Source organism: Merops nubicus, unplaced genomic scaffold (genome assembly GCF_000691845.1).
Source record: "Merops nubicus isolate BGI_N331 unplaced genomic scaffold, ASM69184v1 scaffold19366, whole genome shotgun sequence".
Taxonomy (NCBI): Eukaryota; Metazoa; Chordata; class Aves; order Coraciiformes; family Meropidae; genus Merops; species Merops nubicus.
In genome coordinates, this window is record NW_008617161.1 from 7,147 (window position 1) to 17,301 (window position 10,155).

Here is a 10,155-nt window from a genome sequence, read left to right on the forward strand (position 1 = left end):
GAAATTATTTAAGCATTCATGAGTAAGTAGAGGGGAAGAGAAGGTAACATAATTAAGTAGGAGTCGCCAATACCTAAAAGTAAGACAAATTAAGAAATTCAAGTGTTTCTTCCCCTCTTCTGTACAATGTTTTACAGTGAAATCAAACTCATCCATTTTGCTGCCTTCATCATTGCCCCTGCAGGCTAAAAATGCAATCCCGGTAAGTTTTTTAAATAAAAAGCAAATCCTTTCAATGAAAACTTTAATTTATTTTGAAATTTTAAAATGTAATTTCTATCAATTTAGACAGTTTGACATTATCAGATCAGAGAATTTACAGTGACTCAGGGATAAAGATTTGGCTTATACATTCAAATGTTAAGTACTTCAGCTTTGTCTTGTTATTTCCAAAACAGAAACACTAAAGCGCATTTTATTTCACCTTTCAACGATCTTTGTTAATTAACAGACTTTTGATATCTGCTGTACTTAAAGGAGAACATGCACAACACCAAAGGAATTACTTTTTTTGAAAGAAGCAAGTACCTTAATTACAGTTCCAGTTTTAAGACTGGTTCATTGTAGCATCACAAGGCAGTGCTAAGTAGAACGACAAGATTTTTTCCAAAAAATACATTTTCCTCAGGTAAACTGCAGAGCCTGACCTATTTGGAAAGCCTCTTTATAAAGATAAAAAGGTCTTGCTATCCAAGGTTAACATCATACAGTCTTAAAGTTTAGCAAGTTTTGTCCTGCTTTTGTAATTATTTTGGAAACTGTATTACAGAAATCCATCGCTGTTCTAACACTACCCTTGGATTAGTGGTTAACAATGAAATTCAATCTATCAGACTTGCAGGGAAGAGATTTTGTCAATTTATCCATTCTGGCAAGGAGTGTGCCCCTCAAGTGTGTACTACTTAACTGTTCCAAAGTGAATGTCAGAACACCTCTTCAAGGACAGCCTCTTGCCACAAGTCTTAAAAGCTCAGAACCCCTCCAGTTTGTAAAAACAAAGCAAGCTCCAAACCCCTGAAAAAAAGCTTGTAAATTTTAGAGTACAACTTTCACAATACACTGAAATGGGGAATCTTGTAATAAGGTACTCAAGCAGTTAATATTCCTTTGTATACACACCCCAGTATAACAGCCTGCTGCTGCCTTTGGTCAGCAAGTAGCACACATGGAAGAGCTGGGACTACAGCAACAACTTCGTGCTGGAATCAAGCATGTGTAGTACTACAAATTGAGGGGTGGGGAGAAGAGTTTTTTTTTTTTGTAAGAGAATACTTCACATCTCACAAAATACATTTTCTCCCCCACCTTGACTTCCACTATCTGATGGAACACCGTTACCAGTGTGCCAGGAATGTTCTATTGCCTGATTCCAGAAGTTTGCTGCATTTCAAGAAGCACAGGCACGCTCCCTGCTCAGGAACATGCAGCAGAAAAAGCATGACAGGTCTGTTATACTGCAGTTTTAGAAGCTCTGAAAGAAACATCTATGCAGTCTTATGTTCTCCCTGCTGGTAAAGTCTGTTAACCTAGATAAACCGCAGGTATGATGATATGCATCTCAACACCCAATGAAACAAGTGTATTCATAAGCCTTTAAAGTATATAGAAAACTCAGTCCTGTCCTCTGATGCTGTTTTCAAGTTTGCTTTATTGACTCTTGGATGACTATAAATAAGTGTTTCCACTATGGAAGAGAGTTAGCACAGTACATTTTCATGACTGGGGAATGGATTTTCTGAAGACATCTTCAAAAGGGCGAGAGATTAGAAAAAACAACCTGAACGGTGAATTCAGTTTCTTATAAAGTCCCTTGTAAAAAAATAAAAAAGGAAAAAAAAAGAGAAATAAAAAGTAAAGAAAAACTCTGCAAGGCCTTCGATGATTTATTGCTGTTCTTCAGATTTTTCCTTGATGTCTTTCTTCTCAGATTCTTTGCTCTCTTCCTTTACTGAAAGCTCTTCTAGTTTTTCAGCAACTTTATCAGCACTATCATTTTTGTCTGTGCCTGCTAAAAGATTGATTAGGAAAAAAAGTTACATATAGGCAGTAATGGATTTTCCTGTTACAAGGGAAAAAGTACAGAACTGGAGGGTGAAGGGGGTAGTCACACAGCTGTTTGGATTAAGAACAAAAAATTAAAAATTCTCCACTAAACAGCAGAGCAATGAATTCCATTTTTTTCCTATGGTTATTACCTTGGATGTCAGAATTCAAGAAATTGAGATGGTTACACTTGCTTATTTTATTCACTAAATGAGGTCCTAATGAGCAACTGAGGAACCTGTAACATTTGGTCAGCTTTGCTGCTACCAGTAACAGACTTCATACAGTGTTGAATCAAGCTTCTTGCCTATCTTAAAAAAAAAAAAACAAAACCAAAAATTCAAGTTTACTCATTTGAAATTGAGGAATAGAAGGTTTTTAAGATCTAAAAATTTTGACATAAATATCTTGAAGAGCATTGGCTGCAGACCACTAGTAATCTATACTTTGGAAAGATGGAAGTATTTTACAGGGTGCTACCTCGTCTCATAGGCAATTCTACAAGACTGTGCATCAATCTGTTAAATAGAAGCCTATGAAGAAATGCTACAACTTCATACACAGTAACAACTATTAAAAAATGAAGTTTGCTACTTGCATGATTATATATCTGTGGAATTTAGGAAGAGGAAGTGGAAGGAGGAAGTGTAACTGTCAGCAGTGTTCATTTGTGCACTATAAACCAGAAATGTTTCCTTAGTAGCTTTTCCAAACAAAGCCATGTCCCACCAGCACTTGTGACAGCCTTCTACAAGAAAGAAGGCAGTTGTCACTCCCGTGAACGATTCCTCTCGCAGACGGGAAAAGCACCTGAACTGAAGAGTGCAGTTCAGCACAGAGTGAGTCTGCTGCAGCAGCCACGCTGCTCCAGGGAGCTGCAACCACTCCCACAGACAGAAGAAATGGCACTGTGCTGGACTTACCTTTCTTTGCTTTCTTTTCTACTTCACTCTTGCATTCTTCAAATTTTGCCTTGAATTTCTGTGCATCTGTTTCAGTAAAAACAATATTTTTTCGTTAGTTTTACCTCTCTGTAACACTGAATACTGATCTTGAGCAAAGATACCCAAGAAGTTTTGTATAAACAAAACCTGTAAGTGCTATGGAAAATTCTTGAATCACACCTTTGTGCAGAAGCAGTTAATTGTCTTTGAAAATTCTATTAAAGCAGCTTGTTTTGCAAAACAGTTAAAACATAATGCCAGAAGGAGCTGCTTTGTGGTTACTGCAACTCCCAGCTGTCCCTAGCCTACAGGAATACGTCAGACTGCTAATGTGACTCTGTGCAAAAGACTGAGGATTAACTTCGAACTGCCATACCTTTTCAGCTACATTATACCCTAAAAGACTTCCACACCCATACCATAACCTCGGGTTCTTAGCATAAAAAATGGAAGATGGACTTGATGTCATTAGTATAGCATTCAGATTCAACACCCAAAGGCCTGGACTCAAACTATTCCCAAATACACTAGCTAAGCAAGTATAATCTTCACTGTGTTGTGGTCTAAGCCACAGTCGTTCCAAGAAGTTGACCCTCGCTACAATAATGTTTCTACACAAATAATAAAGCAACAAGACAAAAGCAGATTATGCAAGGTACTAGAACCAGAAATAAGGAAGTTTTTGTAGCCAACTTGGTCTGGTTGACCACGTGAGGTCACTGTTGCCTCAGAAGAATTCAGCAGCTACACTGAAACTAGTCCAGGAACTATTTGCATTGATTTCCTTTTCAAGCACCTCAAAAGACAAAGATACTTGAAGAGGACTTATCTGTTCACCTGTCATTAGTGAGTACTGCAAAGGGCAAATAGGCAAAGACAACTATTAATTCAAGACAAAACACTCAGTAAGCTGAAAAACCTCTACCAGAAAGAGGGAAACTTTTAAAAGACAAGCAAATAGTTACCAAAGCCCTCCAATTTCATACTTCAGAAATACTGAAGAAAATACTTAAGAAAAAAATCTTAATACTTAAGCAAGCACTTAGCAGGTGGATCAGGAAGATGTGGCTAAACAACATGATGTTGGAGACTTGAGGAAAAGGAAGCAAGGAAGATATACTAAATTCTTCCCCAACATAGGCAAATCCATCTAGTTTTAAAAATCAGAGCCACTTTATTAGCCATCTAGCACATAGAAAGAAGATGTGTTCCCTGCTTTACCCTTTTCCACACGATTTCAGTGTTGGTCACATCTTTCCTCTTTCATTTTGCTTCTTTTTTCAAGCAAAAAACCTATTGTTTCTTTTAATCAGTCCTAAAGAGTTGGGAGAGGTGCACTGTCATTTATCCCCACTAGCTGCTCCATATGTAATTACAGACCTACTTTCTGTTCTGGTAGCCAGTGCAGTCACTCCAGGAAAACCCACTAACTAGTAGAACAGTTGGGGTTTGACTAGCACATTTCATGGAGGGATCCATTTAATCAAAATAAAGATTTTTTAATCAAAATAAATATTTAGCTGAAAAAAACAAACCTAAAAACCACTAGAGATGCTCTGCTAATACAGACAGACCAGAAACTTCAGGTCTGTATTTCCTTGCTTTTAACAGAAAAATGTAATCTTAACTATCATGGAGCACCTAAAATAAAGGAAAGGAAGCAGCATGTATTAAATGTATTACGGCTTTTAGTTTTATTCTAATTGGCGTTACACTTGCATGAAATGGCTTGTGTTAAAACAAGTGCCTAGGGCAGAAAGCTCTATAAATATTACCGAGACCCGATTACTACACTGTCAACACATACGGAAAAGCCATTAACTGACTTCCCTCAGCCCAAACAGTAATTAGCTAACACTACCATGCAGTGGTAAGCTGCAGCCTGTGCAAGAGGTTCACAGCAGCACTGCCATGCAGCGTAACGTGACGAGACACACTCATTGTAAGTTCAGTGCCAGTCCACTCACTCTCTGCATTTAAAAACCGGATTGCCAGAAGTTCAGCCTTGGGGCTCTCATCTGCAAAGTCAGCGTGTGTGTTCCAGACCCACGCCCTGTCGCTCCCAGCAATAGGCTTCAGCTCCATTAAGGGTGTGACTGAAAAGAAAGCATTAAAAATGTACACAGCACAACAGTAAATATTTTCCACCCCAGCCTCCAATCTTATTGACAACTGATGGTTATGTAATGCACTTTACATGGAATTACTTTTAGATAAACAGAAGACAATGATCCCCATATATACTCTTCCTTACACCCTCAAATGACACAATTCAAGACAATTCGTGCTTAAAAGAAATGTTAAGATTCCCTACTGGTAAGAAACAGTTTAATTCAATTATTGTTTAAAAGAGATGACTGTGATAGTAGGAGAAATGCAGTCAATAAGCACAACTCTGAAGAACAGTCAAATGCTTTAGAAGAAAAACACCCAAACAGCATTCATTCTTTTGCACGCTGAAAATACTACATGCTACTTTACAAAAAGGCACTATTCATACAATTAGTCATCAGGTTTGGTTTTCTCTCATCAGTTTAAAGCTCTACTAGCAGGCATTACAGAATTCTACAACGCTGCAAGATGTACACGGTATATTTTTCAATCCATTTGTTCCTTCCCAATAAATTTGAGCACTCTTCTCCAAGACACTGTAATTACTTTACCTGACTGATAGAAGCTGGAATGCTACTCTTAGGCTACTCTGACTTTTTACATTACACACTTGCAAACTTTAAGATGAGCCTTTTTTTTTTCCCCCTCTCTCCAACCCCTGGGTCCTCCATTTAGTTCAGGAGAAATCCAAACTGTCTACTTACTTTCTTGCATTTTTAAAATTCATAGATCAAGTTAGATTTTGCTTCGCTTTGTTTTGTGAAAATGAAGAGTCCTTTTGTCTGCCTGTGAGTCAGCATAAATTTCATAAAGGAATCTATACTGGAAGCAGTTTTTCTAAGGGAAAAATAACCTTCCAACACAAACACTATGAATTTATCAATTCTGGTTTGCATATGTGTAACATTTATTTTCCTAAACAAAAGGGTTATTCTTATGGGTTGGTGACTACACTGCTTTTGTATTTGCCCCTTTCATCTATTAAACAGGAACACCTGGGTCCTCTGAATAGTCTGGCTTTTTGAAGAGATCTACCAAAAGAAAACAAGCATTATTGCTTCTGACTTCACATGTGTATGAAGCTACTTCAAGCAAGTTATCTAAATGTAGTTTAACTTCACAGAATACTACATACTTTTCACAAAAACTCCTGAGTATTACCAAAGAAAGCAACACAGCATTACCAAATTAGTCTACTTGTTGCTAGTTGTATTGACTTTCAGGTCTGTCTTGCCCTTTTGTGTTTATTTTTATTCAAAAAGGATCAAAGGAACATACCTCTCCTGCTTCATCAGCTCTCAATACTCATTCTTTCTGAACGAATTAGTTGAATACACCACATTCATTTCAGTTTATTTCACAAGCAGAGAAAGGCAGCCAGAGATTAGTTTAGCACCTCAGTATCTGTTCTCGGATGATTAAGCAATTGCTTCTGCCAATTCAAACATTTAGCTTAAAGTAGTAAATTATTACATGACTGCTTATTCCTCATTCTTTTACAAAAAGAAGGTGGCATACATTAATTTCTTATCCTAAATACTATTATGATCTTCATTTTCAACACTCCAATGATTAAACACACAAACGCACACACACAGAGGGAAAAATCACAGTGTGTATCCCAGCTAAATTTTAAAGTGTCTTAGAACACTACCAGAGTCTGAAGAAAAAAACCAACCAACTTTAAGACTCAGTCTTGCAGGCAATCACTAAAACCAACTACAGCGGAAAAAACAGCTTAATAAAAATGAGCACTCCTTGATTCCGATGCTTGTAGCCTTGTGTGCAGAGCAGGAGACAGCTGTATGTACATTCTAACAAATCTGATGCCCGTTTAAAGACATACAGCAATCTTCTATGTACTACTAAAACCCCACTGAGCTCCTAATCAGCAATGTACAATTGTATGTTTCCTTTTTAAAAGAAAGAAGTATAGCGACGTATAACATACTATAATGGTTTGCACAGATTTTTAGGGTTTTATCCCTCCTCATGAGCAGGCGAATTGTTCCCTTTTCCTTGTGTTTGAGCAGTTTCACATCGCCAGTCCCTCGCTCTTTCCACTCGGGAAGGTCGTTCTCAGAGGCAAACCGGAACAGCTTTGCTCGCCTTCAACAGAGAATTTAAGAAGTTATCCTGCATGTAGAGCCATTTTCTGGAACAGCATACTTGACTGAACAGTACAGTTTCAATAACAAACTATTAAGAATTACATAATGAGTATACCAAAATTCAAAAGGTTCTGGACACACTTTTGAAGGATGATAAACATTTTATATCAGCAACACTTTAAATTCAAATATCTAATTAGCAGATTTTGCTATAGAGATTTTTACATACATGATTACAGCTGCTTTATCTAACCAGCAGTACTTACTGCCTCAAGGGGCTCAATTTCTTGAATTAAGACTCCTCTGTAATTCCAAGCCTAGTGCTTGACGAACTGTTAACAGGGTGCCTCACTCTCTAGAGTAGCTCGTTTCTTTTTAACTCCAAAAACCTAGCTGTGGCTATTCTTAAAGGAGAAATAAAAGGAACTTGGTGCTGCACTGCAGTGCAACATACCTGCTTCAGAACACCACTCTTTAATCTTCCAAGGTGCCAGTGTGCCAAAAGAGAATCAGGAGTAGTTTGGGATATTAGTCAGAACTGACCCAAGAGACAGTCTGAGCTCTACTAGCGAGTAGCTGAAGACACTGCTACAGGAAAGGGAGCACCTGCTCACACTACAGGATATATATAAAACTACACTTTTCGATAGAAGAGTAAGGGATAGAGACTTGTAATAAGCCAAATCCTTCAAGAGAAGGTGTCAGATGTTGGAGCAAGCTACTCTAACAGAGGCTTTGATGCAGATTAACTACTTTGTTCCAAAGCAAGTCCTTCTTTCCATGTCCAGCTGGTATTCAGTAAAGAATTCCCCTATCAACCAGCATTCAAAACAATGGATTTCTTTCCTCCTTCACCCCTCTATACACAAAGATGAGCCTACAGGGCACTGGAACTTACACTATTACTCCCCCCAACTTATTAAATAAAATTATTCTTTCCATCTTCTACTGCACATCACACGTGCAGAGGCCTAAAGGTCAGCTAGCACAGCACACTACTTGTCAGAAACCATCACTTTAGTTTGTGCCAGCTGTAAATGGAGAACTTAAACCTCTTTTCCAGGTCAGCAATAACCCTTCTGCAATTAAGTAAAAGCAGTTTTTTTAAAACCAATTTAAAGCAAACACATCATGCATCAAATTCAAAACACTTCTTAAACCTTTAGCCTCCATGTTTCTTCAGGCAGATCACACACCTTAAGCAAGATTCCCCGATTTGACAATAAGCCAAATCTAAAAAACTACAAAAACACCCTACATTTAAAACAGAAAAAGTGCTGCCACAAATACCCCACTATGGCACCTCATCTACTGTTTCAACATATCATACATCACCTTTACAACTGAGCATGCACAGCAGCAACACTACAGTTATCACCTATCCACGCCAGTACTATTTTTATGCTATGATCACAATTTCAAACCTCTAATTACTATTCAAATTCATGTTTTATTTTAGGCTAAACAATACCAAAGCCAGATATATAACATCAACCACCTTCTATTGCTCCAGACTTCATTGTGTCCTCTTGGGGCATTATTATTCATCTCCCCACTCTACCTCTGCCCACCACAGTAAGCAGCAACTAACTTAGATTGCCACTTCATACATAGAGATTCCTAAACAAGCTCCCTAGCTTTTTATAAATACTTTTATCAAGTTTAAGTCTAATAAATGTTTTGATAACATACAGAAATACTCTACTTACATCTTAAAGAGTTCTTCCTCATCCTCTTCCAGTGTTTTTATTTCTTGCTCAGGAAGAGATACTATGGGCTCAAACTGAGGATCATGGTTAGAGTCATCTGCATTTTCAGTAGAAGTATCATGCTCTTCATGTGTTTCCTAGAGAGAAAAAAAGGAAAAAGCACAAAACTTACTATGTGCTTAAACTGAGAGGTACACACCTCTGTGTTTAAAATGAAAACACTTATAACTATTCAGCAATTACATCTTAGTAACTGAAATACCCTGTTAACAAAAAACGAAAAATTATCATAGCTGAAAACAAATGGCTTTAAAGTCAACATACAGTTATACTGAGGGGGAAAAAAAAAAAGGTGCTCTTGCAGTGCTAGATGTTTTAGTTCCACCACATGTTAATTGTGCAGAAGCTTGGCCTTGGAGCAACAGCTCTTGGTTATAGAAAAATAATCTCAACTGTTTTTCCTATAAAGTGTGTTCTATACTACTAAAGCATCACTGTTTCTTAGTGGCTAATGACCTACCATTAATGGTCAAAACCAAAAACCCCGCAACACCAAAGCAACCACCTGACTAAGCTTAAGGGACACATTACATTCAGAAGTTCATTATTCCAGTCTTATGTATCAGGCTCACCCACAATCAAGGATATTTTTGAGGTACAACTGCAACACTCATAAAATAATATAAGTTTTTTGCTTTAAGACTCTAGTGAACTTTAGGTAAGTGGCCAAAATATTACGTCCTGTTTAGTTATTTAAGAATCAGTCATAGCATTAATTAAGTTTAAGAACTGGTTGTAGTATGTGACTAGTAAATGGTCCCCTCTTACAGGTTCTACTTAGACTATACTTTACAGAGCAGGTACCCACCATACATACATAAAACAACTGAAATGAAGCAGTTTATTTTTACTAAAGAGTAAAAAAAAAAATCAAGCAGGAAATCGATAAGAAATGCTGCAAAATAAATTCTGGTTATGACAACATCACACCAGCTATCATTAGTTTTATGTCCCCGGTGTTCCAGTACGTAAGGAAAACCAAAAGAGACATTAAGACACATCTGTTCTTAAGAACAGGAGAGGAAACATTTGCCAATCCTACCTGTATTGTCTCCTCCAACAGTAAACAGCACATCCCGTACTGTAATTCACCATCCCTTCCGCGCCTGACCAAATAATTACAGAAGCCGTGCGAAATGCACAACTGACAAAAGCCGCACGTGAGAGCCGGGCCCG

The 10,155-nt window shown here is 37.6% G+C and overlaps 1 protein-coding gene across 1 annotated transcript; it reads right to left on the reverse strand.

The window, feature by feature from the left end:
- Positions 1 to 1,516: 1,516 nt before the first annotated feature.
- RANBP1 (RAN binding protein 1) lies at positions 1,517 to 10,054 on the reverse strand. Its single transcript, XM_008943064.1, has 6 exons — positions 10,022 to 10,054; positions 8,920 to 9,056; positions 7,051 to 7,208; positions 4,955 to 5,083; positions 2,967 to 3,032; positions 1,517 to 2,008 (listed from the first exon to the last, which is right to left on the reverse strand). The coding sequence occupies exons 1-6, from the start codon at positions 10,052 to 10,054 to the stop codon at positions 1,884 to 1,886; spliced, it is 648 nt and encodes a 215-aa protein (XP_008941312.1). The 3' UTR covers positions 1,517 to 1,883.
- Between the last annotated feature and the right edge of the window lie 101 nt (positions 10,055 to 10,155).